This window comes from Benincasa hispida, chromosome 5, assembly GCF_027475165.1.
Source record: "Benincasa hispida cultivar pf3 chromosome 5, pf3_genome.v1.1, whole genome shotgun sequence".
NCBI classification, from domain to species: domain Eukaryota; kingdom Viridiplantae; phylum Streptophyta; class Magnoliopsida; order Cucurbitales; family Cucurbitaceae; genus Benincasa; species Benincasa hispida.
Genome location: NC_143482.1, coordinates 16,070,130 through 16,091,028, shown reverse-complemented (window position 1 = coordinate 16,091,028; position 20,899 = coordinate 16,070,130). Strand labels below are relative to the sequence as shown.

The following is a 20,899-nucleotide window of genomic DNA, read 5'->3' as shown; positions in this document are numbered from 1 at the left end:
CAGATGGACAAATAAAAGGAGTTCGAGGAACATAAAAACTCCCCTGGATTTATATGCGAGCATGAATTTGGGACAAGTTGTTCATCGAAGAACCAAGAAAATGTCATGTAAAGAGAAAGAGAATTATCAACATTCTTTCAGTTATTGCTTTTGTGTGTTTTTTTTTTTAATTATTAATTTCAAGGCAATAAAATGAAAAGATAAACAAGACATGTGAAAATAATTGAATTAAACATAAAAAAATTAAAGTAGGAAAATTTTGAGTCTAGCTGCTGTTAAACATATTTAAATAATAATATGTTTAATTAAAGTATGAGCTATGTATGTGGATTAATAATTTATCACACTGGGTTATTTTATTAGATTGGACCCTATTATGTGATCTAATTAAAATTAAGGCACTAGATTCCTAATTGAGTATGGACTTAATAGGTAGAAGCTCATTCCTAGTTAATTAGGGTTTAATGGGAGCCCTAACTGAATTAGTATATAAAGAGACCTTAAGGCTATGGTCCCCAAGATACCAAAACAATAAGCACTCAATCTTTCTTGAGTCTCATTTACAGAGAGATCCCACTAAGGGTATTCAGAGTTTTGGTTGAGGAAGTCCATGGTCATCTATCATCATCTTGAAGCTATCATTAGTTTCTCAATGGAATCTGGTATGTTATTATTCTTGACAATTTGGCATGAATAATCCTAGGGTTTAATCTATTCAATATAGATTTAAAGTATTTATGCTATCAGCTGCCTCTAGGAAGTGCAAATTTTTATTATCATTTGTTTAACGTTGGGTGAGGATGGGCTCAAGTGATGGAGGGTGAAGTCAAAACTAGGCTCGAGTAAGCAAGGTTCACTTCCCCTTTATTGAAATTTTTTAGAGGGTGCCCATTCACTTTGAATTCCTTTCCTGTCTCCAATCTCCTAATCTCAATTGTACCATAAGGAAAAATGTTAACAACTTCAAATGGTCCAAGCCACCTGGATTTAAGCTTAACTGACATGAGCTGGAGTCGTAAATTGAAAAACAAGACCTTTTGACCAACTTTGAAGTCTTTCCTCACGAGACCCTTATCATGAATTAGTTTGGTTTTTTCCTTGTAGGTTTTAGAGTTCTTGTAAGCCTCAAGTCTCAACTGTTCCAAATCTTGCAGTTCAAGGAGCCTTTCTTCATCGACTTGGGCCAAGCTCATGTTGACTATTTCAACACCTAGTATGCTTTGTGCTTGATCTCGACCGGTAAGTGACACACCTTGCCATAGACAAGCTTGAAGGACATCAGCTCGATGGGAGTTTTGTAAGTTGTCCTATACATTCATAGAATAAATGGGGCCATAATTGTTGCAACCTATTGTGAGAAAATGAGAGGAAATAAACTTAATTTTCAAAAACTAAAAAAAAAAAATGAAATAATTACCAAATGAGGTCTTAATTATTGTTCTAGAAGGATCGAAGTGACCATCATGTAAAAAAAGTTGTGACACTCTTACAAGATTTTTTCAATCCATCTATAACAACTTTAAATGAAGAAAGAGCTTTAAATAAATAAAAATAATTTCCAAACTGCTTGAGTTACTCTATGTTAATTCTTCTATATGACTGATATTTATTATTTTTACTCACATTTTTATTTTCATCTAATAAAATTTTTATCACAAAACAATTCGGTTTCAAATAATGACTAAACATCCTATGTTTTTTTTTTTTTTCTTAATTTTGTGGGGTCATCATTCAAATCAAGATTAGAAATTTGAACTTAAAAAATCTTTTTAATTTGTTAACTAATATTTGAGCTATGCTGATCAATTTTTTCAAGAATTATTAACAGCTAATTTTGGGAGATCTCATTCTCTTCCAAATTTAATTTGAGTTAATTTATTATCATTGATATTAAACAAGCATATAGAGTGTAAAGTTTATATGGTGGATAAATATAAATTTATGTGAAGATTTGGTTCTTAGGCCTCCAAGTGACAATGGAATATATATTAATTTGGACCACATACATTAGAGTAAATTTGACAATAATTTGAAGCCCACACAAAATTTAATTAAGAATCTCATACCCACCAAACCTTTTCAAATCCATTTGGTGAAAAGTGAGGTTTTATACATTCGAAGGATTAGAGAAAAAAATATTTTTCAAAAAATTCATTTTTATTTAAATTTTTAAAAAATGATTTAAAAACTATTTTTAGTGATTGTCAAATATTTTAATTTTTTTTAATATAACTTATTTTCAAAATTAAATACTAAAAAAAGTTAACCAAACGCACATCCTCAATCCAAAAAGATTTTATAATTAAGAAGAACAAATCATCTTGGCAATAAACAATTGCTTAATTTTGTGTTCATGAATGTATTAGAAAAATAATCTGAATATTGTACATGAAGATATGTATAATTTAAATCTTATTTTAATCCCTAAACTTTATATCTTTATTTTATTTATTTCTAACCTCTTTCAAATATTCCAACTATCATATATTCTATTTGAGCCTAAATTTTACAGTAAATTATTTGACAACAGGAATGTACTTTTTAAAAAAATTTAATTAAATAATTTATAAAAAAAATTTAGAAGACTAAAAAACTCAGTAAAACAAAACTCAAATTATCTTGAGTAATTAAAAAAAGAGGATCGGAATATGGATATCAACAATGCCAAGCCGACCCATTTTCTTCCACTCATTTTACTTTATTTATTATTATTATTATTATTATTTAGAATTCTTCCACTCATTTTCCTTTTGTGTTGAAGACCCCTTCCCATTTTGAAATAAGCCTTTCCCAAATGGGAATTCTTTAATAATAAAGATTATCTTTTGCTTTGCATTGGTAAAGTTACTAATCTTTTCATTTATTTAAGGATTGCTTTCACTAAAGCAATTATTAGTGCCATAAAGACCCTTGATACAATTCTTTTATTACTTTGTTTAAGGTTGCCATGTTGTTGGTCATCTAACTCTCTTGGGATTCTGTTTTTAATCTCTTAGTTTGAAATTTTATGTTGAGGTACAACCTTATTCAATTAAAGTAATTTTGTTATGGGTTTTGTTTTTCATCGAAAATCGCAATGTGGGGTTAGAAGAACAAACCTAGTTTTGCATGTCAACTAGCTTTCATTAAATCGATTTTTCTGCCACCTTAAGAGAAAAAAAAAGTTGGCTCATAAGTTTAGTAAATAAAAAAATGCACTTGCTACTTAGAGTTCACGCACGCTTGTTACTTAGAGTTCTTATTTACTTTCTCCCTTTGGATTAAAAGTTTAAATCTCTCAAATTATTATTTGTTAAAAAAATATATCAACAATTAACTTTAGATGACACAAATTATTAATCGTGAACCAAACTACCACATAAAAGTGAGAATATATGCGATAATTAAGACTTCGTTTGATAATCATATGACTTTTGAAAATTAAGGTTATAAAAACTATTTTTACCATGATTATGCTTGCTTAAAGATGTGGTTTTCAAAAACCAGTTAAATTTTAAGAACTTAGAAATTTTAAGTGTTAGTTATTTTTTAGGTCACAAGAGGCATGATAACTTGACATCAACTTCATCTTCATTTTGATATCACCAATAAAGATGAAAATTCATGATAAAAATATAAAAAAGAAATGAGCATAATTTTAAAAAAGAAAAACTAAATAATTATCAATTAGGACCCCGTTTGGTAACCATTTGATTTTCAATTTTTTTTTTAAATTAAGTCTATTTAATCCACATTTCTTACATAATTTGCATTTTTCTTAAATACAATAGTTGAATTCTTAACCAAATTCTAAAAACAAAAACAACATTTTAGAAATTATCTTGTTTAATTTTTAAAATTTGGATTAGTTTTTTAAACCATTCATGAAAAGTAGATAATAAAAATGGAAACAGTGTCCATAAATTTAATTTTTAAAACTATAAAAATGATTACTGAACGGACAGAGATGATTCTAATTTAGTATTTAATAATACTAACTAAACATTATGGATATCCTCTCAAATACAATGGATTAAGACCTTTGATCTCACTCCTTGTTAAAAGTGCAACATATTAAGAATATTTATTGAATTGTCTCCACTCAAAGCCAATAAAAATTAGGAAAATAGCACCATCCCACTTGACTTAAAACCAATATTTGAGGAAAAGAAAAGAAAAACAAACAAAATAAGTTGATTTCATTTGTTAAATTATATAGATTTTTACAGATTTCAATGCTAAAAGTGGGATCTTCACATTGATTCATGAAGAGCATTCATAGGAGAATGAATTAAATTGAAATTAATAATATCATTAGATTTTTGCAAAGCGTGGGATCGAAATTCTTTTCTCTAACTTTGTGCCCTTGCTTTTGTCTTTTCCATTAATCAAAGGCCGACCTCTAATTTTAAAATTAAGTATATAGGAAAATTCAAAATATTATCACAAAAAAATAATAATAATAATCTATAGTTCATAAAAATTAAACAAGTATTGGTACATGGTACAGACTATTCAAATTAAATTTAGGTCGATTATTGCGTGATATGCGAATGGAAAATCAAAAGATAATATGTGCATTTAGTTTATAGATTCTATTTGAGTAATCCTAGAGCAATTTCGTTTAAAATTTTATAGATGTCAAGAAATTAAAGATGTCTAAGAATAATAAGTCTAGAAATAAGATTGTTCGTAAGACTGTTTTTGGTTAAAAGATGTTATCAAGATATTATGAAAATAAATTATTTTTTATTTAATTTGTAAAATTAATCATGAAAACTCTTTAAAATTTTAATAGATTAATTGATAAAAAAAATAAATTCAATTCAAAATTTTGAAAAAAAAATCATTATTTAACAATCACGTAATAATATTAATTATAAATATTTGTAAAATGTGTAATTTATAATTAAAATTACTTGATTGCATAATTTGATACAATCAATTTGATATATGATGTATTAACTAATAAAACAATTAATGAATTATGATTAATCAATGATAAACTAATTATAACTATTAAAAATAAATTTATACTATATTAATTATAATAATCATTAATTAACTACAAATATGATTAATTAATTAATTGAAAGTTTAATTGCATCAACTCTTTACAATTTATTGAAATATATGTATGTGTATATATAAAGACTAAAGTTATAGCTTATTCTCATGCCTTACATAACTTGTACCAAATAAGGGTGTTTATCCATTATCCATTCTCAATATTATAAATTTTGGAATCTATTTTTTATGATATTTACATTTGCTTATTAGGGATTAAATGTTTATTAAACCTAGTAAATCTGAGTTAATAAAATACTATTGGAAGTTGCACCATGACGAACCGAAGAAGACGACAGCTCAAACGTCAATTGTCGAAAATAATATCTGCAAAAGAAATAAACTGTGAAAGTAGACTGAGTCGCGGATCTCGCTCAAGACATTTCATGGCTCTACCCTTTGTACAAGCAGTTTAGAATACTACGACGTCGTCCCCAAAAATAAAACAGCCCAGAAAATTCTGTCACGATCGGAATTGCACCGAAACAGATTGTTACTTCTCTGTCAAAGTTCAATTCATGAGAGTACAACGATAAATCGCACTCTGCAAAAAAGTGAGGACGAGCGAACGGAACATAGCGCGAACGACCTAAATAAAAATATATATATATATATATATATATTATTACTTTTTTATATGAAAAAAAAACAATCTATACTCTCTTGCCCATGTTTTACCTATCTCCTCACCCTCTCTAAAACATGGGTATCCATTGGAGCTTAATACTAAAACTAAACGTGAAGGTATATAAAGAGACTTTTCTTTATTAAATTAAGCAATGTGGGATTCTCGAAACCTATGAAAAGCCTAATTTTTCATTTCATTAAAGTTTTTCACCAATAGATACTTATTAGTTTAAATATCAAAGATTTAATTTACAATCCCTACTACTCCAATTGAATTTTTTTTTAAAAAATGACTAATCTCATATATATAATAATATATAACACTTTTAATCTCTAAATTTTTTATGGAAGTAACAATTTATTCCATTTGAAACGATTGTTTCTGAAAATAATTTAAAACGATTTAGTTCCAATACTCCTATATTTGTAATAAAAGTCATCGAATTATAATAAGTACCAATTTAGTCATTGTAGTTTACAATTTGTAATAATCTTATCCCTATCGGGAAAAATACAATTAAAATTTAATGAAATTTATTACACATGTAGATTGACAACAAATTATGGGTCAAGTTTAATTATAAATTATAACAATTAAGTTGTTACATAATAATAATTGATAAATAATTTTGATAAGTTATAACATAATAACAATTGATAAATAATTTTGATAAGTTATTACATAATAACCAGTTGATAAATAATTTGAAATTGTAGGGCCTAAATTGTTACATAATAAAATTGGAGGACCAAATTATCAAAAAAATTTGAAGTACAAAATTTTAATTATTACAAATCAAAGTCGAAGGACTGAATTGTTCTATATATATATATATATTTTTATAATTTATAATTTATATTCAATCTTTCATAATAGTTTTGTTACATATACGATTTTGATACAAATACAATAATAATGTTAAGTTACTCTTTCTTAAAAAAATGTTACTATTTTACTTTTTTTTTCTTTCCAAATTTGAATACATATCAATATTTATAATAGACTTTATTTTTATTTTTAAATTTTTTAAATATTACCTTTATACTTAGATAAAATGTATTAATACTTTCAAATTATTGAATATTATTACGTTGGAATGCTATGTGGTCTTGTACTAATATGTTAACCAGTTGAATTGTGCTGTTTTCTTCATATTAATTATTAGGACACTAATTGAGTTGCACTGTTTTCTTCATATTAATTATTGAGATAATGATTGTCCAAAAGAAAAACTTTTATGGTTTTGGTTGTGAGAAGGAATATTACCCTAAATTCTTAAAACCTTATCTCCTAGACCAAAGCTTAGGATCCATTGATGAATTTGGAGAGTGGGGAAATTAGAATATGTTACATATGGTAATGTCAAACTTTATGCAAGATTTGCTCTAATTTTTTCTTTATCTTAATTAAACACATTAATAATCATTATACTCCTATTAATCTTATAATCAAACTAGCTAGTAAGACCCTAGAGAGAGACTACACAAAGATATTGTATTTTTTTCTTTTATACATTTCTCTTATGTATAATTTATTTAATTTTAGCTACGTTTGAGAAAGACGAAAAGTTTGTGACATTTTCAATGATGCAACCACGTGTTGGTGTTGCTCAATATAGGCTCGAATGAGCTGTAAATTTTTGTGTGAAAAAAATATCTAGTACTATCGTAGTACATATTCCTCTCATTCATCATTTGACACTTCATTAAATACTTAATATTTAATGACATTTCTTTGGCTTTTATTGACATTTTCACTCGTTGATTAATATCTAATTCCTTTGTAGTGAAGTCTTTAAAATTCCATTTCGTAACTATTATGTTTTTTGTTTTTTGTTTTTTTGAAAAGTGTGCATATAAATATTATTTTCATCTATTGATTTGAATGTTTCGTTTATATTTTAAGAGTGTCTCCAAAATCTAAGCCCAATTTTGAAAACTTAAAAAAATAGGTTTTAACTTTTTTTTAAAAAAAAATTGACTAGAAATTACTATGTTGACATAGAAAATATGAAAATCATGACCAAGAAATTATGTATAAACAAAAAAAAATGTCTATAACCCAAAATTAAAAAACCAAATTGTTGTCAAACAGGAGTTTATGTCTAATTAATACATATTTAAACTTTATCATCTTCGTGTCTAATAAATTTCTATATTTTAACTTCTAAAATTGATCTTTGAGTTTTAAAATTTTGTGTCTAATAAATCTTTGACATAATCCACCTTTAATATTTATTTTAATTAACAAGCGTTAAGACATAATATTAAACTCGTTTAATGGCACATAACCTTTGAACGTTGTGTCTGAAAAGTTTGTAAAATTTTAAAAAAGTTAAAATATGTCAAAGACAAGAGACCTGTAAGATACAATTGAAATTCAATGAATTATAAAACACATGATATCAAAAGACTACATATTGATGAGACAAGTTTTTAAAATTGATTATTAGATATAAAATTCAAATTTTGGTGACATATATTAGATGAAATATTATAAAGTTGAAGAGCCTATATTTGATACAAACTTAAAACCTAAAACTTTGTTTGGTAACATTTAAAATAATAATAATAATAATAGTCCCCTCTAATTATGTCTCAATCCAAGACCTCTGTTTTGTTCATTATTGATTATATTCCATGGTGTTTTATTTAAAGAAAATGAATAAGTGGAGACTGTTCATTATCATTATAAATTCAATACCAAATGCTAATCATAATGAAGTTGATACCTTCCTCTTTTCTTTCTTCAAACCATAATAAAGTGAAGGTAAATGAAATCTCTCTCTAATAATGTTCCTTTCAAAATTTTATTTATAATGGATGAGTCTAGAGAGGATATTATATTTTGCCATATATATATATATGTTTAGAGGGGTGTATATGGGGAGAGATTCTTCAATTTAAAAACTATCTTCTACTTTTGCTTTCAAATTAAACTATACTTTTAAGAGTTATATATGAATCAAATAGGTTGTAAAGATTAGTGTTAATATTCATTTGAGATTACAATCACCAAATTCAGTTTTGCTTTAACTTTAGTTGAAAGAATATAAGACTATTTGTTTTTTTTTTTTTTTGAAAAACAAAAGAGATTAAATTATAAATTTATTTCCTAAAATTTCAAATCTATGTTAAATAGGTCCCATCATAATGAATTCCTAAACTTTCAATTTTGTGGTCTATTAGGTCTATGAATATTGGAAAAGTATTTTAACATTCACTTTTACATCTTGGCTAATGTATCAATTTTGTATCTAATAGATCTTTGATCTTAATTCAATAGTTTTTAAGTGAGTTTATTGAACATAAAATTAAAAAGTAATTTAAAAGATCTATCAGAATTAAATTCACCTTTATATGTATAACACATTTATTAATTAAAGAAAAGATACGAATACATCAGGGTCCTATTAGATATTAGATATATGGAATTTCATCTCAAAACAAACTGATAATGAGAAGAGTAACCGATTTATATAATATCTTATATACATTGTGAGATTTAAAAAAAAATAAATCAATGTGAGATTCTCAACAAACACAATAATATAAAAGTTCAAATATTTATTTGATGTTTGTAAAGTTCAGAAATATATCAGATATATTATGATAAAATTCATTAACCTAATAGTTACATTTCAGCGTTAAGAAATATTTATGAATGCAAAAATATTAAATTCATAAACTAAACTTGTAATTCAACCCAAACGATAGATATATGAGAGAATTTTGTTCAAAAAATAAAACATCGCATGCATATAATTTTTGAATGAATGGTTTTTTATTTTATATATATAATTTTTATAGGATTATTTTTAAATATAAAATAATGAACCAAAATATTTACAAAATATAGAAAAATTTTATAACTATCAATGATAGATGTTGATAGACATTGATAGACTTCTATCAGTGTCTATCAATGTCACTGATAGATATTGATAAAAGTCTATCAGTGTCTATCAGTATCTATCATTGATAGTTCTATAATTTTGATATATTTTTTATATATCTTGTAAATATTTTCAACAATTTTACCATTTGAAATATTTTCTCATTTTTATAATAGAAAAACAAGAAAACTATTGACAAAGAACTTTATATTTCTTTATTAAAAAAAAATATTTTAAAAAACAATTGTTTTTCAATCTTAAAAACAAAAAGTAAACAATAAACAATTGCTCACAAACCCTCACACCCTCAAAGCAAATTGAGTAGATAATGGCTGATTAATATTCACTAATTGTGAAGGAGGAATAATGAGGTCAATGAAAAAATTGAAATAAATGACCCACTTGGGAGAAAATATTGAAAATAAATATATAACCATAAAAGCAAAAGTTTTTGCCCACTGGCATCCTCTTGAGAATGCCAATTACTTAACCCACCAATCAAACTCAAAACTCTTTTTTGTTATTCTCTGCTCATCAATATGCCCACACTCTGTGATTTATAAAATACCTTCAAGATTCTAAATGCAACCTCTCAACCCATCCTCTCTTTAAACCCTACAATTCACTTTGTACATGTAATTTCTTTGATGACCATTATTGTATCTCCTCTAATCTTTTTTGAATAGATCTTCGATGAACGAGATTAATCGAAGGAAGTCGATCGGGTTATTTTTTTCATTTACGAAATGTGTTTACCTTTTGAGCTAAGTAGAGGTTTTTTTTCTCGAAAAAGGATACTTCAACTTAAATAAACATTATGAAATCGACAAATAAAAATAAATAGGAAAACGTAAATAATAGAGAGTTGATATAGATACTTACGTGGTTCACTAATAGCGTGTTAGCTATATCCACAAACAAAGGAAGAATAATTTATTATTAGAGAGAATAATTCAGATTGTCAATCAGACATGCCTCTAGGATAAGAGAGTTTATACAACTCATTTCTTTAGACTCTAAGGTAAAAAATGTAAACAATGTAAATATGACAAATACGAATATAATTGATTTTTCGAACCGTTAGATATCGAATTTAAGATATTCCAACAATATGTGAGGAATATATATATGAGAGATTGGATGATACAACCCTCCAATTTAGAGCAAAGTACCATAATTAATCAAAAAAAAAAAAAGTTTTGGAACTTCGGGTAGCAGAGGATTGGTTATTATGGAGCTACGTAGAAACTTTTGAACCAAAATAATTAAATTATCCTTCGATTAGTGGTTATCGAGGCGAAGGGTCTGTTTGAAATAAATAGAGAAAAAAATATATTTTTCAGAAAAATCATTTCTATTTAATTCTTTTGATAAAAACTATAAAGTGTTCAAAAACTATTTTTAGTGATTGTCCAATACTCCATCTTTTTCGGGAATGATTTATTTTCAAAATTAAACACGTCCTAAATTAGGGTTTTAACTTCTAACTAATTGTTGAAAGTTGATTGGGGTGTTCTTACCATGAAGTTAATGAATAGTAATTTTTTTATAGAATTATTGGACTTTTTTTTTTCAATTCTAACCTATTAGTTAAGTTTCCAAATTTGATGGTCTTTAAACATTTTTACCTCATTCTTAATCAACTCAAATTTGATTTTCATGTAAAAATTGATAGGAAAAATGGTATAATGATTATAAATGGTTAAATTAATTCTTTAAAGAACTATGGGTCGAATAGAACAAGAAGTAATGGGACCATGGTTATCTACAATAGTTATTAAGAATTTATAAAATATTGGACATTTCATATTATTTGGCTACACTTTTTTTTTTTTTAAATAATTACAAGAGGTAGATGGATCGGTAGGCGCACCGCTCATAGACCTCAACTAGGTTGATACACTCTTAACACCCTTATCATACCCCAAAAACCAAGATCGTATATATATATATATATATATATATCAAAGAGTGGTATAGACAGGATGTCGAGCTGGAAGAAAGGTCCAATATTCATGAATGCAATAAGAAGGCTAGAGAAAAACCTTCCAATTGAGAGCGATACTAACAATATCATAGTTACAAAAAAGAGAAGACTTGGACACCATGGAGCAGCAACGTCTAAAATATTCTTCCATAATTGAAGCACGTATTTGTTACCACTGTGAAAAATATGATCGTTGCGCTCAAGCCAAAGCACCAAAGAATTGCACCAATCAAATTACCCAAAATGATGTTCCTTTTAAAGATATATTTAAGTTGTATGAATCTTGAGATATCCGAATTATTTGGCTACACATGTAGCTAATTCAATTTTGACATATTTTTTACGTTATAGCTAAAACAATAAAATGTACTAATTAAATGACAACAATAAATTTATTTGATAAAAGAAAATATGTGATATATTAAAATAGAAAGTTCTGCATATTAATATGGTGTGCAAAATAGAGAGTAAATTAGTGTAGCAAGTTTAGAGTATGGGATTTATAATCAACTTAACATCTCTTAAAGTAATCATGCATGATGTATACATAGGTTATAGGGGTAGAATACCAAGATTATCCAAAATAGAGTTTGAGGCTAAATGGGGATAACCCTATTTAATCAGGTCAGGACATACACTAGACATGTCAAGCGGGCTCGGTCTCGACCTAGTCGAGGGCAAACATGTTAATTAATTTGGACCAAAAGTCCAAATTGTCCCTTTCTCCAAGCTTGTTTTAGCTCTAAGACTCTTATCTTTGGGACGAATCTTGATCTTTTTTTAGTTGGAACAAAAATCACTCGTAACGTTAATAATGATACCTTTAGCATTAGAAACTATACTCCTTTTTCAACAAATAGTTTGATCCATAAAAGATTTTATTGGGATTATATTATTGTAACCAAAGTCAGCCAGTATTCATTATGTTTTTTTATTATTAATATTATTGTTGTTGTATTCGTTATTAAATTTCAATTAGTCAAAACCAGAAAATTGATCATTATTTAGAGAGAGATTGTATTTTGCCTGTTCTTTTTTTCATGATTACCCAAAGGACCCTTTTTTTTTTCTTTTAAAAGAATAAATATCAAATAATAAAACATCTATTATATATATATATTTTAACAATATACGAAGATAAGGGATCGGTCAGTGCACTCGGACATCTTAATTAGGTTAACACCCCCGAAGCATCATCATCATATCCCAACCAACGTGCTTCATAAATCATCAAAAAACAGTATAGATGAACTAGAGGAGAGTTCTAAGAGATACAAGCGGAAAATGCTACAAAAAAGCCCTTCAATTAAGCGTGGTAATAGGAACATTATAGTTTTTTAAATAAAGTAGATTTAGAGCACCAGAGAGTAATCAATTTTAAAATATCACCCCAAAGTTGTGGCATTTTTGTCGAGTTTTAAAACGTTTGATTGTTTTAATCGAACCAAATGCATCAAAGTCCAGCTAAAAAAATATTACTCGTGATAATATTAGCTTGAGAAGTAGGAGAGTTAGTAATCACCATGGATAACAATACATCAAAGGACACAGGGACATTCAAGGGCATAGTAGCTATGATGTTATTCCAGATAATAGTCGGGCAAGAGCAGTTCAAAAATAAATGATCGATGGATTCCATGTTTTTTTGCACATAATATACAAGTTAGGATTGAGGGAACAATTCGGATGTCGAGCTTGATATTTATCATCTGTATTTATACCTTTGTGCAATATAGACCACACAAGAAATTTACATTTTTTAGATAATGAAGTTTTCCAAAGATAACCAACCTGGATGTAGATAGTGGTGGGCAAGTTTACGTTAAAAAAATCTTAGACCTCTATTATATTAGTCAAGCCAATTTGACCTCAACAAGAAAAGCTATTGAAGGACTCAAACGAGAAGTGGGGAAGAGAGGGACCAACGAACAAAAAACCCAACCAAAATGTCTCTTGGCAATATATACACAATGAGCCATTTAATTCGAAGTCTAAACTAACATATATATATATATATATGAAGTTATCAACAATATTATATGGGATGGAAATTCAACCATTTAACATTATTTATACATAAATTGAGGTCTTATCTATCAAATCAACGAAAAATTAGTAATGAATGATAGATATCTTCGATATTTAATCTTTGCTAACGTTCAAATGAAGAAAAATTATATAGACGTTAAATAGTGATTTCAACTATAATCACAACCTCAAGACCTCCGTTTAAAGATCAACATAAAGAAAAATTATTCAATGAGTCACATTAGATGTGCCTTCAAAAATCTCTATATTTCTAATAACCATTAGATACAAATTCATAAAGCGTTTTTGTAGTTTTTCTCTTCTACATTCGACAGTGCAAAAATTGCAACGGCATTGTCAAGACCTACTCCAATAATTTCTCCGAGAGACCTTCACGAATAGCAAGTGCTCCTCCTTGATTGGAATCATCTTTAGGACGAGCTCATATACTAATTTGATTGCTGCAATGTATAAAATACGTTCTAATATATATAACAATAGTGAATAGAATGTCATTATAAGGATTCAAGCAATACAACTTTTATCTTATTTTGACACTATGTTAAATAGACCACTAAAGAAGTGTTTAAGATGTGGAAATCACGATCTTAAGTCTAAGCTCAGCGTAAACTTGTGGATTTATTTGAAGGATTTAGAAATCCTACCCTTAATAGATTTGTATTATGGAATATATTTGTTTTAGAAAGTCTAGGTTTAAAAAAACAGAAAACCAAAAAGTGTGTGGAAGGCTCTATAGTAGGATTAATTATTAAACCTATTAATTTTCACAAAGTCGAAACTCTTTGCCCCAAACATGAGATTAAGTTTAAAAAGTAATCAAGGTTTGAGTGTTTAGGATAATGACATGAGTTAAGTTGAGTTGAGTTAATGTTTGACTCACTATCTTTACAAGTTGATGTTAAATAACTTGATTTCATGAACTTCAATAGTATTTTCATATTAACCGAAGAGTTCCATCTTTCCCTCTTTCTCTCTCTAGTTCCCTCCTCCAATGTTTTCTAATATCTCTACCCACCAGCCAACGTCAATGACCAACTCCAATGACAATCATCGTGGTGACATGGTCCTACACCAAACTTCGGTGACAACCTCCATCAACAACAAGCTATGATGACCACCCCCACGGCCAAATTCCAACAACAACCTCCGACAATTACCTCCAACAACCACCCTTGACATCCAACTCCATGCAATTACCATCTTTTTCGGCAAACAACTTTGACGATCACGTCCAGTGACCAACTCTATCAATCATCTCTAATAACCAACTTAATTAATCATATACTCTTTATAAAAAAATTAGTTGATGAAAGTATTTTTAAATATAAAAATGAAACTATTAGTTCATGATGTTTATTAGTTCTCTTATATAGTAGTTTTTACTCTCGTGACTTTAATTTTTTTTTCACCTAAAAAGTTTCATACAATTAGTGATAGTTGTGCCCCTGATATACTCATGATCACAATTTATCTAGTTAATAATGTGTGGCTTTGATCGGATCATTCCCAAAACCAACATACATGCATAATAAACTCTAATCTATAATTTTATAGATGATACAATAAAAAGTCCTAAGCCTCTTGATATCATTTTTTTTTTTTTTTTTTTATGTATATTACGACACTCATACATCCCACACATGCAAAAATTTGCTAAATGATTGCTAGAAAAAATTGAAATGCATGATCCAAAAGTAAACCCTAAATCCTATTTTTCAAACCTCCCAACAACACATGTGTACTTAAAAAAAAAATGCAATCCATAAGTTACTAAAAAAAGCATAGAATTATCGAATAGAAATATTAAAAACAAAATAGTCACAAAAAAACCAATTATTCAGGTAAGAAAAAATTACCCCAGATACCTCTTACGTACAACACACTCCAAATACAAATTTCTTAACTCATATAAAATAATGACTTTATATTCGAAACATAGACATATAAATTCTACAGATATATGAACTCTACGTACATATAAAGTATTCTAATTTTGACATAATAGAATCTATTGGTCATCAAAAAGAAAGGAAAATGGAAAAGGGAGGGATGAAACATACATATTATACGAGAATACCAGACAAAAGCATAGACCTAATATATATATTCTCTGCAAAACGAAAACATAAAATCTTGGATGATTTTTTCTTTTGGAGGCTTTTGGCTTTTCCACCACTACATTCTTTCTTTTTAGGTTAAACCATGAAAAAAGGTTTCTTTTTCTTTTTCCCTTTTTGATGTATAAATACGATCCTCACCTTACTTCACCTCACATGGCACATATTGTCATGATTTGCCTTTGAAAGCGTGGGGTTATAGCTTATTAGCATCCACCAAAAAAAGAAAGACTAAAATCACCACTCAATATAACACTCACTTCACACATTAATTCTTGAGTGCTTTTAAATTCATCCACACACTCATCATCACTTACGATTTTTAAATGTTTGTTGTTGAAATTGGTCAACTCACATCCACGAACCTACGTATGAAAGTTGATAGACTATGATAAATTTAATTTACATCAATACTGTAACAGTGATTTGTTAGCTGTTAAAAAATTGGTAGAAAGCTAAACAAGTAAAAATAGAAATTAACCGAATATTAAAGGATATTGCAAGAGTTTGAAGACAAGACTTCCCACTCTAATACTCTGTTAAATCATCAATCTAGCTCAAAAGAATTTGAAATGATTGATTATGATAAATTTGTTTATAGAACTCGATAATACAAGCCCTATTTACAAACTTACATAACCTCTTGTTACGTGAACTTGTGAGACTTTGCTTTTTATGCTTTACATTAACTTTACAAATCATGCCAACTTGAGCATAGTGAGAAGTAGGAATCCCATACCCTCACCTCCACATGTTGTAGAAATAAAATAAATAAAAATTTTATCATATTAAATACGGTAAATACTAAAAGCTTCGTTTGATAACTATTTAGGCATTTTTTGACAATCATTTTGTTTTTATTTTTATATTTTTGAAAATTAAATTTATAAACAGGGTCTTTTTAAATATTTAAAAATATTTAAACTTTATAGCAAAAAGTTCTAAAAGTACCAATACTTTTAGAACTTTTTGCTATAAAGTGTAAATACTTTTAGGATTTTTCTATTTATAAGAATTTTTCTTTATAAACACTAATTTTACTAATTGATTTTGTTGTTTTGTTATCTAGAAATTAATTCTAACGATTCAAATTAATCTCAGTATGTAACTCAACTGGTTGAGATGTATATCATCATTCATGAATTCAGAAGTAGGAACCTCTATCCAAAATACAAATTGCTTTATTTATTTTTTCAATTTTATCTTCATTTGTGCACTAGTAGGTATATCTTATATACTTTATATTTGTTATATTAGTCATCTAATAATTTATTTAAGGTATAATATTTATACAACTAATATAACATGATTTTGATAATCACTAATACATAACAGTTAAGTAGTTACAACGTTGTACTTATCTATAAATAACGATAGGTCTTCCGTAAGTCTTGAGACATTCTTTCTGATGAATAATACCTTAGATTCCCTTAAGATTTAGAAATCCTTCTCGATCTTAGACTCTCCCTAAGACCGAACAATCCTTTGTAATATTGAAACTTTGTAAGAACAATATGAAGCATGTGCCACCACAAGCAAAAAATAATTTTTTCTTTCTTCTTCAAATAAAACAAAAAGTACTATGTCAAACTCAATTAACAATCTCAGAAAATAATACATGTGACAACCCTAACAAAGAGACTTCTTGGCCTTCAATAGTATAGTGGAAAGATGAAAATCCCACATACTACAATCGGCAATTCACCAAAAAAGAAAACATCATAGAGAAACTAATCTTTAGAACAATTTAAATATATAAAGAAAGAAATATTTTGCAGAATTAGCATCTCAAGTCACTAACTTCTGAGATAAGGTCCCCCCGAGACAAAAGTGGAGACAACCCATGCCTAGGGAGCAAATGTTAGGAGCCTTAAACAAATATATATAGCCAATACCATAGATTTAACAATATCAATAATATATATCATCAATCGATCAAAATGCAATATTAAGTATTATATTGGTGTATCATTGGTTTATCAACACTCGTAAAATATAACATTGATGCAGCAATAATATATTGATAATAATTAAAAATTCATTTCAAGTATACCAGCTATATATCAGTAATATATCATCAATATTTGGAATACAATTTCAAGTACATTACAGTTTATCAGTAGTTTATCTGCATTCATTCAAAATTCATTTAAAGTATAGCAATAGTGTATTAATTGATCACCATCGATATACATTAAAAACTAATTTCAAGTATTGTATTAACAATGTATCATTGGTATAGCTACATTAATTTTAAATAAAATTTCAATGATAACGTTCGTATATTAGTAGTATAGTAACATTAATTTAAAATTCATTTCAATTATAACATTGAAATTCATTATTATACATCTGTTCGCACGAGATTTCAAGAGAAATTTATTTCGTAGAACTTGAACTTTGTATTTGTATTAATTTTGTGGAAAGTGAGTACAATCTCTAATACACAGTATTTTGATGTTTTCAAAATAAACTATAAACTTTAAGCTAGTTGATCTTCTTGAACGATCGACCTTTGGGCTTGTTGATCTTCTTGGGTGATCGGCCTTTGGGCTTGTTAATCTTCTTGGATGATCGGCCTTTGGGCTTGTTGATCTTCTTGGATGATCGACCTTTGGCTTGATGATCTTCTTGGATGATTGACCTTTAGGCTTGTTGATCTTCTTGGAGGATCGATCTTTGGACTTGTTGATTTTCTTGGATGATTGGCCTTTGGGCTTATTGATCTTCTTGATGATCGGCCTTAGGGCTTGTTGATCTTCTTGGAGGATTAGTGTTCGCACGAGGCTTTCGGAAAAACATGTTTCATGGAGTTGAACTTAAGTTGGTGTTGAAGTTGAAGTTGATTTGATGCGATGTGGTTCGATCTCTAGTACTTGATCCTCTGATTCTCTCTCAGTTGGGTGAATTTTCTTGACTTGAAGAAGAAAAATACCGAACGTTCTTGAAGTAGAAGTCTTGAAGAGTCTTTGGGTCTTCAAGGATCTTTTGTCCTCTAGGGGTGCAGCTTCAGAAGTCTTGGAGTCTTCTGCTTGTTGATGAATTCTCTCTAGGCTCTCTGGATGTAGAAAGTGTTTGTATCTTCAAAGGACTTCAGTCTTCAGAAGGCTTGTATCTTCAAAAGATTTCAGTCTTCAGAAGGCTTGTATCTTCAAAGGATTTCAGTCTTCAAAAGGCGTGCATCTTCAAAGGACTTCAGTCTTCAGGTGTGGTCAGCTTCAGGAGTCAAAAAGTCTTCTGTTTGTAAAGAATTCCCTATAAGCTCTCTGGAGTATAGAATTGTTGCCCCTTACAAATGAAGAGAACTCCTTTATTTATAGACTTTTCTGTTGGAATTCATGGGTTTGGGCTTGATCGGTCTATGGACCTGACTAATTGGATTTGGGTCTTATTTGACATTTTGGTCAAATTAAGCCTATTTATGGGCTAAATTGAACTTTTAGCCCAAATAATAATATCAAATTGGACCGAAGTAATTTTATTCAATCCAACGGTTACGAAGGAAATATGTGGCATCATCGGACTTCGCCAATTTATGTCTGCAACTTCAATTTAGGACAAATGTCAACTTCTAATTAGTCTCGAATTCAATTATTTGGAATTTCGTCATTAATTTAGTAAATGATGTGGCAATTTGCGATCGGTCCAAAATTTCTCATTCAACAACATCGATACTTGTTAAAAATATATTTGTTAAAGTCTATAAGTAGTATTACACCACCTGTTCAAAATTCAAAGTCATGTGTAATAATGGTGTATTAATAGTTTATCAACATTTATTTGAAAAGGTTACCAACAAGATGAGAGTTAAATTATTGTAAGTTGATGATAACTTACTATAAAACAATACTATTAAAAAATGAATAAAAATTCAAATCAAGTTCACAAATAATAATAAATGTACAAGCACTTGTTAACTAATAATTTTTGTACATGCATGATAAATTTTCTATGCTAATTATAAAGTGAATATATTTTATATCAAAATTGATATACTAAATATTAATTATATCAGATATAGTATTGTTATGAATTATAATAAACCAATGAGGAAAAAATTAAAATAATAAAAAACAGGAATCAATTATTTTTGTTATATTTATAAATATCAAAATGTCATTGCTATATTTGAAAAATGAAGAATGTCATGAAATTGGGGAGTACAACGAGAATATGGATATGGAAAAATATAATAAAATACTAATAAATAAATAAAAACTAAAATTATAAAATTGGACAATGGAAAATTTTAGTGGACTTTGGTGTGAATTTCTCACCAATGTGTATATTATTTTAAGATCCACCAAAGGTCATTATTTTTAGGCAAAGTGACAAGTAGGATGTGAACTATATGAACACTAAGCATGAATTACTACAAAGCACATGGACAATATGAATGATGACACATGGTCTTTGGAATACTAAGCAATGGGCATCTATTTTTTATTATAATATTCATAATACTCCTTCTTAGATGCCCGTATATATATGTGAAATATGCCTTAAAACCTTACTTGAAAAAACTCAATGGAAAAAAACCCTAGTGAAGGAAAAAGAATACATATTTTATATCATACCTATTCCTAAAATAATACAATATGTTTACTCCCTCTCATGAAAACATCACTTAAGATCTCTGAGTGGTAGCATTCGAATGTTGTGCACCAATTTTTCAAAATAACTCCAAATACTGTTTAAAACCTTTCTCTCGATATTTCTGCTGCAGGAGCATATTTGAGACATGAAATGTAGAAAATGTCTTCTTTAATATATCAACATCAATAATTTTCTCTCCGCATAACAATAATTTTGAACTGATTTTAAACAACGCGGAGTTGTAATCACTTACTGATTTGAAATCTTGTAGCTTCAAGTACATCTACTCATAACGAGCTTTAAGAAGAATAACTGTTTTTTTATGATCATACCTCTCTTTCAAATTTTTCCACAAGATAAGAGAATATTTTATTGTAAGATACTCCACTTTCAATCCGTCATGGAGATGATGACGAAGGAAAATCATAGCTTTTGCTTTGTCCTGACTGAATGTTGTATTTTCTTCTTTAACTTTTTCTCCCAAGTTCATAGCATCCAGATGAATTTCGGCATCGAGAATCCATAACAAATAATTATTGTCATTAATGTCAATGGCTGCAAATTCTAATTTTGTAAGATTT

The 20,899-nt window shown here is 28.0% G+C and overlaps 1 protein-coding gene across 1 annotated transcript; it reads right to left on the bottom strand.

Moving 5' to 3' along the window:
• Positions 1-806: 806 nt before the first annotated feature.
• Positions 807-1,193, bottom strand: LOC150035930 (uncharacterized). The gene has a single exon (XM_090313514.1). The coding sequence runs from the start codon at positions 1,191-1,193 to the stop codon at positions 807-809; it is 387 nt and encodes a 128-aa protein (XP_090169640.1).
• Between the last annotated feature and the right edge of the window lie 19,706 nt (positions 1,194-20,899).